Source organism: Miscanthus floridulus, chromosome 18, assembly GCF_019320115.1.
Source record: "Miscanthus floridulus cultivar M001 chromosome 18, ASM1932011v1, whole genome shotgun sequence".
Taxonomy (NCBI): Eukaryota; Viridiplantae; Streptophyta; class Magnoliopsida; order Poales; family Poaceae; genus Miscanthus; species Miscanthus floridulus.
In genome coordinates this window covers 110,993,105-111,013,590 of record NC_089597.1, presented here as the reverse complement: position 1 = coordinate 111,013,590, position 20,486 = coordinate 110,993,105, and the positions used below count along the sequence as shown (strand labels likewise).

The window sequence follows — 20,486 nt, the reverse complement described above, 5'->3', positions numbered from 1 at the left end:
TGACCAGACCAGCACAGCGAGGATAACCGGGCGCTGCTACGCCTGAGTCCGGTCGTTTCTAGAGAGCTCTCCAAGCCTCTGTTTTATGATCGTACGTGTCTAGTCCACCATGACCGGACGCAGATCAGCGTCCGATCAGCTCTGCACCCGTGCGCCAACTCCAGCGCCGCCTACATCATGGTATGTCACCATGACCGGATGTGGCCACTGTGCATCCGATTACTTCTTCGCCCAACGTTCGGTCACTTGACCGAGACCATGCCTTCTCAAGAACACATGACCGGACTCGCCAGCCAGCGTCCGGTCGCTGAGCTACATAGAGTCCGGTCACTTCTAGTGACCTGTTTCACCTCCTTTTCTTCACCGAGTTGATCCACATCAACTCCAACTTCTTCTCCTTTGTAAATATGCCAACACCACCATGTGTATGTGTGTTAGCTTTTCACAAATATTTTTCAAAGGATTAGCCACTCAACTTGCCATGCCACTCGATCCTAACAACATCGCAAAGTTAGGTCGCTCAGGTGGCACTAGATGACCGATATGCAAACAAGTTTGCCCCTCTTAATAGTATGGCCATCTATCCTAAACCCGGTCATTAACTTCTCTACACACCTATGACCGGTGAAATAAAATGCCCTAGGTTATACCCTTGCGCATTCCATTTCATCTCCTCCAATGTCGATGCAACACATGCACCAACATGATCAACAATGATATGATCCACTTCATATCATCATGTGATCATATTAGTTCATCAATCTTGACTTCACTTGCTTTTCACCATTGCCTTCGTCCATCGGTGCCAAGTCTTGCTTAAGCTTCACCGCCACGCGGTCCATTGCTCCAAAGCCTCCAACTTGCCCTTCACGCTTGCAACCGGTCCATCAAGCCAAGTCATGTCTTGATCTTCTCCACCTTGATCACATGACTCAATGTCATGTCTCATGTGCAATAAGCTCCTTCATCATCACATGTGTGAGCTTTGCAACATCTCCGAGCCATTTCCACCTCCATGGCATATGTTGCTCACACATATGTACCTGTGGACTAATCATCTATGTATCTCACATAAACACAATTAGTCCACCTAGGTTGTCACTCAATTACCAAAACCACACAAGGACCTTTCAATCTCCCCCTTTTTGGTAATTGATGACAACTCTACAAAGATATAGAAATTAAGCTCTTTTGAATTCATGTTGCTTGCCTAAGAAATTTTACCATGTGTAAATGATTTTGGACAAGTACCACAAACCCGATATGGTAGTATTAGCTCCCCCTACATATGTGCTAGAGTGTTTGGTTTGAAGCTTGCACATATGCATAGATTGGAATTGTGGGAGAGTAATTGCTACCAAATGATGCTAAGGTGTATAGAATAAACCTTTAAAGTGTGATACCAATTGGAGTTGCACTTTTAACACCATCCTTAGCACCATGAGTAGCTAGACAATAAAAACACTAGAAACCCCGTGAGATCAACATTATAAGCAAGGTTCTAGTACCACGTGTAAAAATACAAGTCTAGCTACCATCTTATGTATGCTAGTTATCAAATCATCATTCAAGTTCTACAACTAGCATACACAACACAAGCATGCATATCAAATTTAAAAAAATTTATGCAATGCAAGCAAGCACATGACTATGCACATATCAAATGCAACCAATCAAAGTTTATGAGCTTGCTCCTCCTACTTGTGTGCTTCTCTTATCCAAGAATTTTGATCCATCTCTTTTCTTCAATGTTGCTCCCTCTTTGTCCATGTTCATGTCCAACCTCTACTTCTTTGTCTCAATCTCTCCCAAAGCTTTCATATCTTTGTACAATCTCTCCCCCTTTGTCATCAATTTCCATAAAAGGTGTGCTTCTCATTGATGCAAAGGTTTGCATTTGGGGTAGATGGTTGAGGTTTGAATCTTGCATTTTTTATGGACATCACTTGATTGTTGGAATGACACCACTTGTATAGCTTATAGGATCTTTGACCTTGATACCAATTTGTGGGACACCTCCCCCTATGTGATAGCATGGGTCATCCATTTGATACACTTACTCTTGTAGGTGAGAGATGCATTCTTCATTTGATGATCACTTAAAGTTGAGGATCACTTGTGGAACCATCATCTTGCATGATTGATACCATGTGTAGATGTGATACCATTTTGAAAGAATTTGCTACCATGGAACCACTTGTTGGATTTATCAATATAAACCATTTCTTGAACCTTTGCTATCTTCATGAGTACCACTTATAGGATATCACTTGTGAGTTGATCTAGACATCACATGTGAATTCTTGATAAAATACTTGAGTCTAGATACCACTTGAAACAAACTAGATATCTATTTGCATTGTTGTCTTGTGCTTGTACTCTTGTTATTTATCATGAGCTTCTAAGTTGACTTGAACTAAATTGATTTGCCAAAGCTTCCAAGTCCAATTTGAACCAATGACATTCTTCTTCACACCTCTTACAAGGGTTGTCTTGCCAATGTTTGTACTTGTCACTTGTTAGCAATCCAAATTAAATCAAGTACTTGGGTTCACTAGCTCATGAACAAATTCATATACTAACCACTAGATCAACTAATCATTCAAGCAATAGTTATAGGCTATGAATTTAAACATTTCATTTGTTATGCATGATCCTATGAAGCATGTACTATATGCACTAATCACATACTAGTAAGGGATGAAATGATCATACACATTACAATGATACATTTGCTATGTTGGAGTAGAGGATAGTCACATAGATTTCAATTCACTACTCCAATAGCAATGTGAAGTCTAATTATAAGCTTGGTGAAGACCAATCATGAATAATGAAATCTATTCTTCACCCATATGATTTGAAAACCACTAATATGATCAAGTGCACTATCTTATTGTGGTTAGCTTGCTTTATCTTTTGATCACTACTTGCATGAGAGAACTATTTGGAATACCACTTGAATTGCCATGACTAGCTTCTTTTGGGTGTTGCTTGCTTTTCTTGATCAACCCTTTTGATTGCTTCAACTAAGCATCTCAAATGTCTCTCGGATCACCACTTCCATGTTAGCCTTCCAAGTACCATACTTGGTTTACCTACACATAGGTGGTAAGCCCCTACACTAGGGAGAAGTGATCTCTCTCCAAAGAACCATTCTTGACACTCACTTGAAATAGCTTGATTGATTGATCCAAGTGATGGACTTAACTTGATGAGTAGCCTTGATTCCTTCTTTAAATCATTTTCTATCTACTTGTTTAAGTCCTTTTCTTTATTCCAAATGATCTTCAATCATCACTTAGAACTTAAACCTCATCTCCATCTTGAGTTTGATCTTGATCCTCCAATTTGAGTACCAAGTGTGTGCCAAGTACACTTCCACAATCAAATGGCCTTGTACTCTTTTCTTGTCATGCTTCTAGATCATCTCAAAACCAAACATAGGTGCCTCAATCACTTATAAATATGATTCCACCTTGAGGACCTTTCAATCAAAGTGACTCTAAATAAATCCAATAATTGTCACTTTTCTGGCAGATTCTGTACTCTTCAAAGAAAAATATATATCTCCCAAAGTACAGATCTAAATACCACGAAATTTGGTGGAGATGTACTTCTATAAGTTATCTAGCAGCTGTAAAAATTTTAGCTTTATTTGACATCTATATTGCTATCAGATTTCAATTCTTCCACCACTATTATATGCTAAAAACTGCTGCACTATAGCTAACAAGATCCAGTCTAAAACTGAAGCATCTCTTATCCAATTCTCATGAAATTTATACAGCATCTTATACCATAAGTCTAGAACATGTACACCAATTGTTATGCCAATCCAATAAGTTTTGATCACTCAAAAATGGCTAAGATCACAGCTCACTCAGATTTTTAATATAGGACAGATTTCAATCACTTGAGCTATACTTCATCAAATGTGAATCAAACTTGAAACCAACTTATTTGAATACTTTCACAAGACATAAATCCATTCAACCACTCACTAAAAGTTATCTTATAAATTTATCTAACATAAATCAATCCAAACTTGATTACTAATCAATTTATCCATTCAAATATCTTATATGCACCCAAATAAAATGATCAACAAGAGATATACCATAGTTAGCTCATGATCATCCAACTAGCAAGTTTTAACTCAATTATTTGCAAGCCATCAAACATATATATATCCAATAAATCATCCACAACTTAAATATGACACTTGTATGTTGTAGCACTTTTGGACTTTACTCAATTTGTCATGGCATTGGGATAATGATCATCACTTATCAATACTTGTATCAACTACCTAATCAACAAGATGAATACCATTTGAACCAAGCCTCCAATGCCAATGGTACCTACAAACAATCATTCACTTTTTGATGATACCCAAACAAGTTTGGGTCCTCTCAAGTTAGGAGCAACATACTTAGGCATAGCCTTAGTATGAGTAGCGGGATGCTTTGCAATAGCAACCATAGAGGTACCATTACTATCCTTCCTAAGCATAGAATCATCATCAATTGAAATGAGCTTAGGAGTGTTACCTAGGGGATATGAATGTGTCATGTATTGTTCCTTCTCTTCCTTACTCATGTGGTGCTTCCCATTGCCTTGCCTCTCATGGATTGCTTGAGCCTTCTTCTCAAGCTTGGTAGGACACTTAGAGGCAAAGTGTCCCGTATTTCCACACTTGAAGCACTTGATGTGAGCATAAATTTTCTTCTCATCTTGTGTCTTGCTCATCATCATAGCATCTTGAGTTTGCATTGGATGCCTTGCCTTTCCACCCCTTCTAGTTTTCTTCTTCTTCGTCATCAAGTCACAACCATCTTCATGATAGATCTTGACTTGCTCTTGGGGTGTCTTCTCTTGCTCAACTTATGGCTTTGGTTGAGGCTATTCTAGTTGTTTCACCAATTGCTTGGTTGGGCACATTGAGGTAAGATGACCCCAAGTGCGGCACTTGAAGCACTTCACATGCTTGAGCCTCTTTTCTTCTTTTATCTTCTTTAGCTTCTCAATGTTAGGACAACCATTTGCAAGGTGTCCCACTTCATGACACCTGTAGCACATGGTATGAGAGACCTTTGTTTATTGTAGCTTCTTCATCTTTCTTTCTCTCTTTCTTTCGCCCTTTGTCATCTTCTTCTTGAAGCCAAGGCCACACTTGTCACCATAGTTTCTTTGAGTCTTTAACATGTGATCAAAGGTGATTTTTTAGTTGTTGCACCTCTCTAACTTGTTGTTCAAATTCTTCACTTTATTTTTGAGCTCATTGTTCTTCTTCAAAAGGTTAGTCTCACAAGACATAGAAGTAGAACAAGCATCTATATGTGAAGAACATGGCATTTCTAATAAATCATCACAAGAGGTGGATACATGCTTCTTGCCTACATCACAAGGGTTAGCAACAATATGTGATTGATCAATTGACCCATGTGATGAGCTTTCACTAGTTTTAGTTTTTCCATTGGAAACCTCCTTATTGATAAAAGCATGGTCTTGTACCAAGTTATCATGAGCAACACTTAGTTCCTCATGAGCCAATTTTAGCTCCTCATATGAACTAGTAGTAACATAAAGTAGATGCTTTTGTTGTTCACATGTGTTCTTTAGAAAAGAGTTTTCATATTTCAATTTCTCGGTTTTAGCCATCTCTTTTTCTAAAGCTTTGATCATGCAACCATATCTATCTAGAAGCTCCTTATATGAATCAAGATCAATCACATTTGCATTAGATAACTTAGTGTCACCTTATGACATGAAGCAATGTGATGTAGTTGGAGAGCTTGAAGAAACATCACTCTCATAGCCCGAGCATGATCCATCATTATCATCATCAAGTGTGCATGGAGTAGCATCATCATTGGCATCACTTGTAGCATCATCATCAATCTTGTCAAGTGATCTTGTGGTATGATCATCATCATCATCATTTGACCATGAGGTGGAGCAATCTTCCACAATCACCAAATCATGGTCATACTCAACACACTCATGCGCCTCCTTCTTGGGCTCATCCTCATCATCGGAAACCATCCCATATTTCTCATTCAGATAACTCCAAATCTCATGGACGGTCTTCATGTCAATGATCTCTCCAAAGATGTTATCATGCAAAGATTTATACATGATGTTAGTAGCTTGGATGTTGAGATCTAGGCATTTCTCTTATGCTTGAGTTAGATTATCTTCATCCAACATATGAGAAAAGCCTATATCTACCATCCACCACATTTCAAGGCAAATAGACTCAAAATTGCATATCATCCCATTTTTCCACCGTGCAAAGCATGTGCCATAAAAAATGTGTGGACAATCAACATCTAGCCCAAAGTTCGCCATCCTCTTGGGTCGGTGAAGACCACAAACAAGAGACCATGCTCTGATACCACTTGTAAGGTCAAGATGATGGACTAGAGGGGGGGTGAATAGTCCTTTCAAAATTTTAATCGCGTCGGCTAACCGAAACTAGTGCAGAATTAAAACAATCGGTCTAGCCAAGACTACACCCCTCTATTGAAGTTCTCAAGCACCTTATAAAGATCCTAATTAGGCAACAAAGGTGCCGAGTAGCTAGAGCTCACCTATCCAATTCTAGGAGCAAGGTCACATAAACCTATGCCACTAGTATTTTGCACATCGGGGAGCTCCTACACAATTCTAGTAAGCAAAAGCACAAAGCTCCTAAACTCACTAGCAATGCTCAATAACAAGGCAACCAATGCCAAATTAGAGAGTGCAAAAATTTAGCTACACAAACTAAGCAATGTGACTAACAACGTTACACAAACCAAATTAGTCACGCAAGAGAGCTACTTCTATGCTACACAAGCAAGAAGGTAACCTATGAGCTACACAAGCTAACTAATTACAAGAGCAATAATACAAGCACAATGTATATGAAAGTTATTACAAGCTTGTGTAAGGGGATTGCAAACCAACGGAAAGAACAATGTTGACATGGTGATTTTTCTCCCGAGGTTCACGTGCTTGCCAACATGCTATGTCCTCGTTGAGATAAGCTCCAAGGTTGCCATCGGTCCTCTTGCTAGTGGTGATCCACAAGTCACACTCTCCCACGTTGAGCACATACCACAAGCTCTAGCATTTGACCTAGTTGGGCCACTTGTCGCCCTTCATGTCTTGCTCTACTAGAGTTGCTCTTCGTGGCTCCCGCGGGGTGAGCACAATGCCCCTCACAAAGCTCTTCTTCAGAGCACCGCACAAGCTTCTTACGGGCTTCGACGGAGACCACCACTAAGCTATCTAGGAGGTGGCAACCTCCAAGAGTAACAAGCACCACCGGCTTGCAAGACGACCACCTAGTGCCACTCGATGCAACCTCATGATGCGATCGCATTAGAATCGCTCACTCACTCAATCGGATGAACACTATCAAGCTCAAGTGAGTTAGAGGGCTTCCAAGCACTCTTAAGCATGGATACAAAGTCCCCCAAGGTGCTCAACCACAGCCATGGCTGAGACCCCCTTCTATTTATAGCCCCATGGGCTAAACTAGCCGTTACCCCTTCACTGGGCAAAACTCGGGGTGATCGGACGTGCCGGTCAGATCGACCGGACGCACCCTGCCAGCGTCCGGTCGTGCTATGCCATCCACATGTCACTCTACGTTCAACCAGAGCTACCCGATCTCAACGGTAACTTCGCACGCCAACAGTTAAGTTGTGATCGGACGCAGCACAGTGAGGATGACCGGACGCTACTACGCCTGAGTACGGTCATTTCTATAGAGCTTCCCGAGCCTCTGTTTTGTGATCGAACACGTCCAGTCTACCATGACCGGACGTAGACCAGTGTTCGATGAGCTCTACGCTCATGCGCCAACTCTAGCGCCGCCTACATCACGGTACGTCACCATGACCGGACGTGGTCACTGTGCGTCCGGTTACTTCTTCGCCCAGCGTTTGGTCACTTGACCAAGACCATGCCTTCTCAAGAACACATGACCGGACTCGCCAACCAGTGTCCGGTCACTGCACTACGTAGAGTCCAGTCACTTCTAGTAACCTATTCCACCTCCTTTTCTTTACCGAGTTGATCCACATCAACTCCAACTTCTTCTCCTTTGTAAATGTGCCAACACAACCAAGTGTACACCACCATGTGTATGTGTGTTAGCTTTTCACAAACATTTTTCAAAGGATTAGCCACTCAACTTGCCACGCCACTCGATCCTAACAACATCACAAAGTTAGATCGCTCAGGTGGCACTAGATGACCGATATGCAAACAAGTTTGCCCCTCTTGATAGTACGACCATCTATCCTAAGCCCGGTCATCCACTTCTCTACACACCTATGACTGGTGAAATGAAATGCCCTAGGTTATACATTTGCCTTGCGCATTCTATTTCATCTCCTCCAATGTCGATGCAACACATGCACCAACATGATCAGCAATGATATGATCCACTTCATATCATCACATGATCATATTAGTTCATCGATCTTGACTTCACTTGCTTTTCACCGTTGCCTTTCATCCATCGGCACCAAATCTTGCTTAAGCTTCACTGCCACGCGGTCCATTGCTCCAAAGCCTCCAACTTGCCATTCACGCTTGCAACCGGTTTGATGTAGACAAGGCCCGATCTTCTAATAGGTATGATAGAATCGATTGGTGGAGACTCAATGTTCACCATCTAGGCTTTGAACCAAGACTGATTTGGACCCTCGCAACCATTACACCACTGCTCCGTTGGTTATCAACCATGCGAACGCGATTGACCTCGCCGAGAAGGCTTTCCTACAAGCGAATCAAGAATACAAGCAAGAACAGGATGAACGCAATTTGAAATTGCAAATAAATATGAGGATTGTGATAGCAAGAAGGAGTTCAAGTCTTTATTTGAAAGGACTAATCACCATAGGTGAATAAGATCAAGAACTGGGGCCCTAGTTCATAGCAAGCAGCCTTGGCGACACAGTTGCAGTAAAACAATGTCTGTTTCACAAGGAAATGAAGAACTAAATAAAACCCAAACCCTAAGGAGAGCAACAGCTACTAATTATAGAGCCCCGGATGTCACCACCCCTAGACGCGCCCCCGAATGGGCCCAAATATGATACACGGTCCAACGGACCAAAAGACGGTGTCACAGCACCCTGGCAGATTCTGGACGCTGATTTGTTTTGATGATTCTTGTTGATTCCGAAGGGCTTTTGATGTGAGACCACTTGCATTGGCTTCCTTATCTAATTAGGTTTCCATCCATATGTGAATCATCAAAAACGGAGCCTAGACGTGCCCATGTGACTAGTTTTATGACATACTGGTCCTATAACTCGAGATAGGCTCAAACTTGATTTAGGCCTCCACCTTGGTGACTCGAACTGGATGAGCTTCGGGCCTCCTTCTCGATTAGGACACCCTCGCTAATCTCTTCATCCTCCATCTCCAAGCATGGTCATATGCATGGAGCTCATGTCCTTATCATGGTCCATCAAGCCAAGTCATGTCTTGATCTTCTCCACCTTGATCACATAACTCAATGTCATGTCTCATGTGTAATAAGCTCCTTCATCATCACATATGTGAGCTTTGCAACATCTTCGAGCCATTTCCACCTCCATGGCATATGTTGCTCACACACATGTACCAGTAGACTAATCACCTGTGTATCTCATATAAACACAATTAGTCCACCTAGGTTGTCACTCAATTACCAAAACCACACAAGGACCTTTCAGGACAGCCATGAACTTTGTGTAACATGGACACCTAGGATGGCATGGTAGGTTTTGTGGAACCTGACCACCTCGAACATAAGGGTCTCTATCCTGTAATTGGTCAGATCCCTGAAGGTGATGGGTAGATTGATCTACCCAAGTGGCACGGCCTGCTTTCCTAGCACGATGCCATGGAAAGGTGCCCTGATCGGCCGGATGCGCGCTCAGTCGATGCCCATGGCATTAAGCATCTCAGTGTACACGATGTTGAGGCTGCTGCCTCCATCCATTAGCACCTTGGTGAGCCACTTCATGCCGATGATTGGGTCAACCACGAGCGGATATCTTCCCGGCTGTGGGACGCTTTCTAGGTGGTCGGTCCGATCAAAGGTTATGGCGGACTCCGACTATCAAAGGAAGGTAGGTGCGGCCAGCTTGGCCGTATTGACCTTGTGGTGCGTAAGCTTCTGGCAGCACTTGGAGTCATAGGCCATCAACCCTCTAAAGATCATGAGGCAGCCATCCCGCGTCAGAAATCTATTGTCCTTCCCCTCGGTGTCGTCTACGGACGACTTGGGCTCCTTCCTATGCTCCCCCTTGTTGGAGCCTCTGGACAAGAACCACTTCATGAGGATGTAGTCCTTGTATAGGTGCTTAACAGGGAAGGCATGGTTCGGGCATGGCCCTTCGAGCAGCTTCTCAAAGTGGTCTGGGGTAGCCATGGTGGGCTTCTGGCCCCCCTTGCGGCCAGCGGTGGCCACGAGCGAGCCCTCATGTCGCTGCTTATTCTTCTTCTTACTGGGATGGTTGGAGGCGCCTTCGCCGGTGTCCTTGTCCCGCTTAGCCTTACCTTTGAGGCGGTTGAAAATTGCCCCGACCGCCTCCTTGCCCGAGGCATGGCTGGTGGCGATGTTAAGGAGCTTCTTGGTGGTTCGTGGGCCCTTACGTCCTAGCTTGTGAACTAGGGACTCATAGGTGGACCCAGATAGGAAAGCTCCTATGATGTCGACGTCGGCGACATTGGGTAGCTCGTTGCACTACCAGGAGAAGCGCCGAATGTACCCACGATGAGTTTCCCCGGACTTCTATCGGTAGTTTTTGAGATCCCATGGGTTCCCAGGACATGCGTATGTGCCCTAGAAATTTCCCACAAGGATCTCTTTAGGTCTGCCCAACTTTGGATTCGATTGGGCGGAAGGTGTTCCAACCATGTTCGTGCCGAAATGGCTATGAACAATGGAAGGTTGTGCATAATGAAATCATCATTATTCGCTCCACCAGCTTGGCAAGCAAGTCGATAATTTCAAGCTACAGTCTAGGGTTCATTTCCCCAGAGTATTTTAGGATGTTGGTCGGTGATCGGTACCGTGGTGGGAAGACGGCATTGTAGATGTGTCGGCCAAAGGCCTAAGGTCTTAGCAAGTTGGGGCTCAGGCTTTAGTCCTCGCCACTATCATAGCATCTGCCACAATGAGGGTGGTAGCCATGGCTAGCCTCCTCCCTCGCATCGCCATGGGTACACCTACGGGTGTCGAGGGTGTCGCGCGCGTCATGGTGGAGACCAAGACGCTCATGCACCTAGACCATGGTGCGTGGCCTGTCGCCTTGCTATGCCTGGTGGACTAATACATCCTTGTCAGGTCGCTCTAAGGTCGTGCACTGGCTGGCATCGAGCTCGCATCATCAGGATAGTGAGCTCTCAGCCTGCTGCGCCACCACACGCTCGAGTAGCATGCAAATCTCACAATGGGCCCAATGATCCTCTGGTGTCGTGGGCCCCGGAAGCTCCTAGAGCAAGGCCACCATAGCAGCGATGTTCTAGCTTGCCCGAGTGAAGTGTGGGAGGGCTTCGTCGTCCTCGATGATCCTCTAGTTCACATCATAGGCCACGGTGCGTGCACGGCCACCATCTCTGTGGTGCTCAATCTCTCATTTGAGCTCCGTGTGTTCCTGCTCGAGCTGGAGTCATGCTTCCTTGAGCTCTTGGTGTGGGGCCTTCAGCTGCTCTACCCGTAGGTGAGGTGGGGCCCCTGCATCCCCCTCGACCTCATTATCGAAGCCATTCATTGGGGTATCCTCTCCCTCGTGGATGCTTTCAACATACCCCTCGAGGGTACCTGCCATGAAACATTCATGAGAGGGGTGATGGTTCCCCCTACTGGAGTCAGAGTTGGAGGGCGACTCCGATTCTCCTGTGAGGAGGTCATGGAAAGATTCTACAACATATTTGATCACCCCCATGAACTCATCATTCGTGGGGGATGGGGGCAAGCGTTGCACCACAAGGTGGCCAATGGTCTTGGCGGCATTGCACAGACCGGACGGGAGCGCTGTCGGTGTGACAGAACTGCCCAATTTATACAAGATCAAGTACGGTTGTCCCCGCTAACACGTTGACACGCGCATACTTTCACTTATATAAACCCGGTAGTCCGCCGAGTGTCACGCAGGACCTCGGTAAATCAACATCACAACCAAGATCGCGTGATTAAGCAAATACACATCACATACGTAGAGTTGCAGCGGAAATAATATTACAAATGGTTTCACAAATAATAGTATAAGTTTGGGTTTCAAAACCGATTAGTGAAAACAACATTTGCTTTCAAAGGATTACATTGATATAAGTTCCAAATACATTGCTAGCATAAGTGACATCCTCAGACAAAAGCATGTAGATGAGAAGTGAATATAGAGTCACCGAGCCCACCGGTGGTTAGCCACCATCCTCAGCAGGTCAAAACCTTACCTGCAACATGGTGGGATAAACCCTGAGTACTCGAATGTACTCAGCTAGACTTACCCGTCATAACCAGAAATAAAATTGACTCCAAGGAGTATGCAAGGCTTTATAAGTGGATGTAGCTTGACAACATTTTGCATAAAAAGCGATTAACTCAATTATACAATTATAATTCTGTCATCAAGTTAATTAGAACTATCCATCTCTAGATTAGCAACTATCCTGTGCCAAACATGTGGTATATCTTTTTAGAGCATACAATAGTAACCATAGCAGGTATAGTAATTCCATGTTTATCCGAACCATCACATTCCATAATACAATTACTACGATGTTGGGACTAGCCAAGTTTCTCACTATCCGGGAGAGACGGCGATTCGAATCGATTTCAACCAGCTAGGAATTTATTCCTAACACAAACCCAGGCAGACCCGATCAATGGTCACCTTAGGTCACCTTTGGTACAACTCAGGTCCACATTTCGCGGGTCCGTACCGCGCCGCACAATCTGGGACACCAGATGCCAGGACGTTCAGGCCTAGCCTGCCCTTGGGCTCAGTCTGATCGCCCCCCGCAAGGAGCGCACAACAGAATGGGTCCCGACTGAGTTGAGCTACTCGGCTTCATGGTCGGAACGAGTTATCCGGCCAGCTAAGTGATAGGCATGCGTTCAATCTTGTCAGAAGCGCCAACAACGGTACGGCCCTTAATCGACACAGACGGAATCACATGAGTCAACCTACACATAGACTCCGCCCGGCCTCGATTTACTTTTACCCCATGGTTCTTTTCCACGATAGAAAATATAGCCAACCGTGCTCCGGTATCCACCTATATCTCGCAGGTGACAGGATATCACCCGACTTCTACCGGTCTAAGCATGGCTAAGCATATATTCGATCCTGGACCTATGCCGGTTAAAGGTGTAATATCTGGACAAGAAATTTATATGCATCAAGTGGTTCCATTCAACTCTTATAACCTAATGCATCAATCATAAGTACTTAAGTAATCATTTGTAAAATACTGGGAGACTTAAAATACTCCGGGGCTTTCCTGGGATCCGACACAAGTCAATTCAGTTAGCTTGCACCGACTTGGTGACATCTCCGGTCCTAGCACTTGCTTAGTCCTTCCATCTTCGGGATAGATCCACCAAACTCAATCTTTGAGTTCGGCTCCACATCACATCCTTCACGTGGTTTATCTAGCGTACCTAAATGAGATGCAAGATGCAGGTGTATGAATACATGGAAGTGCAATAGATAATGCAGCGCATGCAGTAAGTTTAACATGCACAAACACTTCGCATTGCTTACTTTAAATATCGCACAATTTATAATGCCACGATAGCAAAGAAGATGACAACACCAAGCATGACACAAGTTTCCCAAGATCTCAGGTACTCTAACTCAACCATCATCAAAGGTATGAGCCACACTTAGCAATATACAAGCAAACAACTATAATTGGAATCTGTCAATTTCTGGACATGCAAACAGCAGCTACAAGATTTAGCTATAACTGGAGTTACACAAATCCAAATGACTTGCAAGAAGACATTCTGGAAAGCTTATGAAATTTTCGACAATTAATATTTAATCATCTTAGCATGATTCTCAAGTTAACTAAGTCAAATATACCCATTTACAGAAACTGGTCTAAACAAGACAGAGAGTAATCAATTGTATAACCCAACTTTAAACAATTGTAACTCTTAAACTACTTGGCCAAATGACACCACATTTTAACAGCAGATAGATACATGAATTATATACAACTTTCTTATTATCATCTAGGTGTGATTCAAATCCTAACTAGATCAAACACTAGCATCTTTCAGATCTGCTCTGAATACAATCAAAACTTGACAGAAGACTTAAAAGTCATGTAACTCCTAAACTATCAGGCCTATGGTCTTACAATTTGAACACAAGCAAGATTATGAAACTTTCTACAACTTTTGTATTCACTACAACCATAGCAAACATCATTTATACTATGAAAATAATTGCACAAGCAAAACTGCAAATCTAGCCCAACAGCAGTGGTATAGAAAACTGATAGCAGCTTCAGAGAAGCATAACTGGAGTTCTAGACCTCCAACAAACATGAACCATAACTTTTTGAAAAGCTTAGGAAGTTACCTACAACTTTTTTATTCTCATATTAAGATGATTCTACAGTTAGAAGGGTCAATTAATCCAATAATTGCATCTCTATCCAAAACATAGACAGAAACTGACATGCCACTTTAAACAGCTATAAATGGAGTTATATATGTCCAATAAATGTGGTTCTAGACTTTTTAGAAAGCTTATCAAATTCTAAACAACTTTGTTGTAAACACCTCAAGCTAATTATACTATTAAGAAGGCCTCACAGTAAGAACAAGGAAACCCCTCTCTGGGTTTGGGCAGAAACAGCCACTGATATTCAAGCAATTATAACTCAAGATCTACTTAACCAAAATTTATGATATTTATCTTTTTGAAAAGCTTAAGAAAAGTAATAAAACTCATGTATTTTCATCAAGTCATGATTCATAACTTAACTAAGCCAATTAATTCAATCATGCGGACCTATTCAGAATAGGGACAGAGCAACACAGTGAATTTGTTATTTTTATAACTCTCAAACCATCAAACCTAAACTCGTGAAATTTTTACCAGACATCAAACATCACCAGAGTAATACTCCATAAAAATTTCACATTTATTTGAGCACCACAACTGCAGTTATGAAAAAGACAAGACATGACAAGTATTAAGAACCTACCTGCATAAATATAATTTTACAGCAAACTATTTAAACTAAAACATGTCATATTATAGATCTATTGCATAGACAATTTCACAAGGATTCCAAAAAGTCCTAATTTACCATTTTACAATTTTCCTACAAATTACTACGAATTTTCAAAGTGGATCATTCAAATCTGCCTAAATTAAAGAAAAGAGATTTAAATCTTTCATCAGGGACCCTGCAGAAAATATAAATCAAACATCAGCGAAGAGGTCCTTTAAGCACTATTCAAATGAGTCAAGGACTTTGCAGTTTGGCCCTTGGACTTGCTCTAATTGTTGCGCGAAGCCCCTCTTCTTCTTCAAACTGAACCGAGCAGAGGACACGTCGGAACCGGCCGGTGGCCGATTCGGCCGGCTAGAGAGGGGCACCGGCGGCCACAGAGGGGAGGCGCTGGGGCTTGTCCACGGAAAGCTATGGCCACGCCTGGCTCTAGCCGGCCAAGCCGCAGGCAGCAGCAGTGTAGCGGCTGAGCAGCTTCCGGACGTCACTACCATCAGCGGCAGCCTCGGTGACGGCGGCGAGCTCGGCCGGAGAAGAGACGGCAGCGGAGGAGCACCGTGGGAGGAGGCGAAGACGGAGCCGGCAGCGGCCTTAACTGGGCGACTATGCGAGAGTGGCCGGCGGTGATGGAGCTACAGCAGCAGCATGGTAGCGGCAGGTGCCGGTTGGGAGAGAGAGCAGGAGAAGGGAGGGGAAAGGAGAGGGAGAGAGTGGAGAGGGCAGGGGAGCTCGGGTCTGCACTTATGCACATTAAGGAGGCGAGCTGGCGAACGGGCGCAGCACAGCGGAGGCCACGCGGCAGCGAAGGCGAGCGAGTGCAACACACGGCAGCGAAGGCGAGCGAGTGCACTGTCGGTACTGTTCATCAAATTCAAATCTCCAATTCTACCTCAAAAATACAACTGAAACTCATATTTCGTGCCTCCGTAACTCCTAAACCGCGACGAGTTAGCAAAAACTCTATTAATAAAAGTTATAGATCTACATACCATCTCCAACTTTTCTTAAGTGATCTTGGTCTAATTCGCAAAGGATATCAAGTTGCATCGTCACAAAGTCAGGCACATCGAAACTGTAAACTCTCTTTGACTTAGAAATTTTTCCTAAGTTCCAAAACAGTACCATGTTGATTATTGTGAGCTCTAAACGACCAAGTTAAGCACTGAATTAGCTCATGACCCAAAAATAAAAGTTGTTTATATAATCAAGTACTACAACTTTGCTTAAGGGTGCACTACCATGCAAACAAGGTAAGCCATATTTCAAACCAGGTCAATGTAGCATCACGGTAAAGCTTAAATTAGAGCTCATGACCGATTGAGGCGTTTTCTTGACCTTTTCTCAACACGAACCCTTCATGACTTTTGTTGTAGATTTCAATTTGAGTCGTTTGGGTAATGTAGCAAGGTTTGGTTGACGATCTATAATTCCATTCACTTAATAAAGCAATCCAAGAAAGATTATAACTTATCATTTCATGTAACTTTTTGATTCCAAACTTCACGAAGCTTTTCCAATCATCCATGTGGGTGGAAATTGATGTGAGGCACATGAAAGAAGTAGATCCAACATTACTCAAGCATACTTTTTGGAAAGGGCAACATGTAAGCAATGGTGCATGGTCCAAGTTTAAGTGGTCGCTCATTTTGTAGATTTGATCTTGAAACTTTCATCACCACTTAACATGTCATGTTTGAGTTTAAACCCATTGCTTAACTGGTGACAAACACCTGGGGTGTTACAGTCGGGGCACTCTAAATTAGGTATTTCGGGGGAAAGTGGCTCTCCTCCAGCAAGCTGCGTCATGACGATGGCGAACGAGAAGGTGAGGTGGCCTAGGTCCTCCCGGGACGGTTAGGGTCCTAGGAAGGCACCAAGCTAGCGTTCTAGCTTCCCGTAATTGAAGCCAAGGAGCTGGTCGCTCCTGGGGGCGTGGGCCCGTCGGTGCGTGTAGCTGTAGCTCCTCAAGCGCCTCGGCGATCGCGTTGAGGCCGGTAGAGTGGAGAGGTTGGACGGCAATTGGAGCCTACACCAACTCTCCCCCCGTCGTGACGATGAAGTCCAGGTTCTCAAAGCGCACGTGCACACCTGGGACCCAGCTGATGCCGTGACTAGCCATCTGAGGCCTGATGTGGATGTCAGGATGCGTAAAAAGCCCCTACCTGGCGCGCCAACTGTTGGTGTTTCGAGTTACCAACTAGTAAATTTCTAGTATTGCGCGTCTGGCTTGGATGGTGTGCTTAGAGGATATGAGGTTTATACTAGTCCGGGCAGAAAGTCCCTATGTCTAGTTCATCGTTGTTGCTCATGTTATTAGCACTGAAAGTTTGTAGTAGGGGTTACAAATGAGCGAGAGAGAGAAATGTCCCAAGTCTCTGATGTGCATGTGCTCCTAAGGCATTTTAGGGCATGTGTTTTGATGTCTATAGCCATGTAGAGTGGTGAACCACCGTCCCCCCACTGAGGGCATCCTGCTTCCCCTTTTATAGATGAAGGGGAAGAGTAGGTTACACAGAGAGAAAGAGGGAGAAGAGCTAAGGAGAGGAAGGCTTCTAGGACCATTAGGACTTTCTTCTCCTTTATGTGCGTCCCGCCAACACTGTAGATGGTGATAGGGACGGCTCCATGATGGGTGCATGTTCACCGCTGATGCCATGCTCCGGTGTTGTCAGCGGGTCGTGACGTCCCATTTCGTCCCAATAGGCGACGCGGCGAACTAGCGTGCTGGTCAGCGGCCATACAGGGAGTAGGCATCATAGTGACCATGCATTCATCACTATTGATGATGTGAGTTCCTTGGAGTGACATGTCGCTGGCATGGGTCATGTTGAGATGTGTCCGCTCCCTGCACGATGCTAGAAGTTTGACCTTGGGTTGTACTTTCTAGCCCATAGTGGTTGGTGGTGGTATGGGCTTCTGTCAGGAGCCGCGACTAAGAGGTCGGGCGAGGCAGAGCCCCTGACCCAGTGGTTGGGCGAGGCAGGGCCCCCGACCCAAAGGTCTGGTGAGGCAGAGCCCCCGACCCAAAGGCCAGGCGAGGTTTGGCCCTCAACCTAGAGGCTAGGCCAGGCAAGGCCCCCGACCTAGAGGTCGGGCAAGGCAGAGCCCTCGACCCAGAGGTTGGGCAAGGTGGAGCCCCCCCAGAGAACGGGTGAGGCGGAGCTCGCGCACCTGGGGTCGGTTGGAGCTATAGTCACGCTCTTGACTGCTCTGATGAATCAATGTTGATGACCATTAGCTCATCTTCGGGTACCCTTGTATTGGTCCTCGACACTTGGCTTAGAATCTGGATCTCCACAAGGAAAAAGACAAGATACACATCTAAGGGATTAAGGGCGAGAGGGGTTGTATGGGCAGTATAACTTGGAGAAGATGACAACGTCGTGGGCAGAGACGGTGGACTTCATGAAGGATTTGGGCAAGGACGAGGTGGATCCAAACACCACGAGGGCGATGAACGCGGTAGCTACCGCCACCACCCCGATCCACTGACCCAGCAACGCCACCATCATGATACTCGCCGCTAGTGCAGTTGAGATGTAGGAGTACAGAGACAAGGAGATTTTTGATAGAACCAAAGAACACAGTGGTTGGGACTAGTTTTCTTTCTATATAAAGTGTACTACTAGTAATTTGCGCGCGTTGTGATAACACCTTTATGATTTCATCACATGGGATTGCGGACAGAGAGATGTCTGGGATTAAAACCATTAGACGTTAGTAGCATAACTTCTAACATAGCCAAGGTAAATGTTCAAAGGCACAAGCTTAGTACACACCGATACATTGATCCTAAGGTAGTACATTGGAAGTATGGGATCACAATAGCCATCACATGTGGGATAGAAATAGGAGTTCCTAGGGGATGCTACCAAGCCATGGCGGCATGGTGCTTTTCTAGTTTCGGTTGGATATGTCAGCACCGTCAGACTCATAGGTTGGAGTGGGCGAGAAGGCTACTTAAATTAACACAACAGATGTTACTTTTTTAGCTACATAAGAATCTGATATGTACTACTGTAAATGAAAATGCATTAGGAGCTATATAGCTTGGTTCGGAGTTGTACCCTTGGTTTCAAAGCAACGACTGTAGCTTGTAATTTTGTTGTCAGTGTTTCAATGGTGGTGGATTAAACCGACGCCATAATAGCTTGGCCACTGTATATTAGAGAGAATAGTGTCTTGGCATGTGATGAGGGCGTAGCCGATAGTATATGCATGCTAAGTGGCTAACTAAAAGAATAGAGCAACACTCTAAGATATGGTGTATAGGGTCTAAGTGACATCACCTTCGTGCTGTTGTCTGTAGGATTCGTCAAGAGCCTCTCTATCCACATTGAATTCATCCGCTGTTAGAAATTCAAGGAAAAGCATGCATTGAATCAACGTCAAAAAAGCATGCATTGGAGCTAAGTATTAGGAACTATGGTATGCATCATCGACATGAATATTGTGGTGTTACATGTGTCCAAAAAACACATACAACCAGAATTATTAGATGTTTTGTCGCCATCCTTGAAGTCTAGTGGTGCTTCAGAAAGGTGCGTGGAGTGTGATAATTGTCATCCTAGGCATCATAAGATGTCTAATTAAACCACTAAAAGAATAGTATACCAGAAACAACAACAACAAAACAACAAAGCCTTCAAATCCCAAACAAGTTGGGGTAGGCTAGAGTGAATAGCTATTTTCCAAGCACTCCTATCTAAAGCTAAGTCTTTGGGTATATTCCATCCTTTCAAGTCTCCTTTTATTGTCTCTACCCAAGTCAACTTCAGTCTTCCTCTGCATCTCTTCACGTTATAGGATTCCACTATGCACCAGTGCCTCTGGAGGTCTCCGTTGGACATGTCCAAACCATCTCAACCGGTGTTGGACAAGCTTTTATTCAATTGGTGCTACCCCTAATGTATCACGTATATCATTGTTCCTAACTCGATCCCTTCTTGTATGACCGCAAATCCAATGCAACATACGCATTTTCACGACACTTATTTGTTGAGCATGTCGTCTTTTCGTAGGCCAACATTCTGCACCATACAACATAGCAGGTCTAATCACCGTCCTATAAAACTTGCCTTTTAGCTTATATGGTACCCTTTTATCACATAGGACACCAGATGTTTGGCGCCACTTCATCCACCCTGTTTTGATTCTATGGCTAACATCTTCATCAATATCCCCGTCTCTCAGTGGCATTGATCCTAAATATCGAAAGATATCCTTCCTAGGAA

The 20,486-nt window shown here is 44.1% G+C and overlaps 1 protein-coding gene across 1 annotated transcript in view; it reads right to left on the bottom strand.

Moving 5' to 3' along the window:
• The window catches only part of LOC136519711 (glutaredoxin-C8-like), a 32,562-nt gene extending 13,801 nt beyond the window's left edge, over positions 1-18,761 (bottom strand). Inside the window, exon 1 of the mRNA XM_066513085.1 lies at positions 18,604-18,761. Within this exon, the coding sequence (XP_066369182.1) occupies positions 18,604-18,761 (158 nt within the window). The remainder of the gene's footprint in view (positions 1-18,603) is intronic.
• Between the last annotated feature and the right edge of the window lie 1,725 nt (positions 18,762-20,486).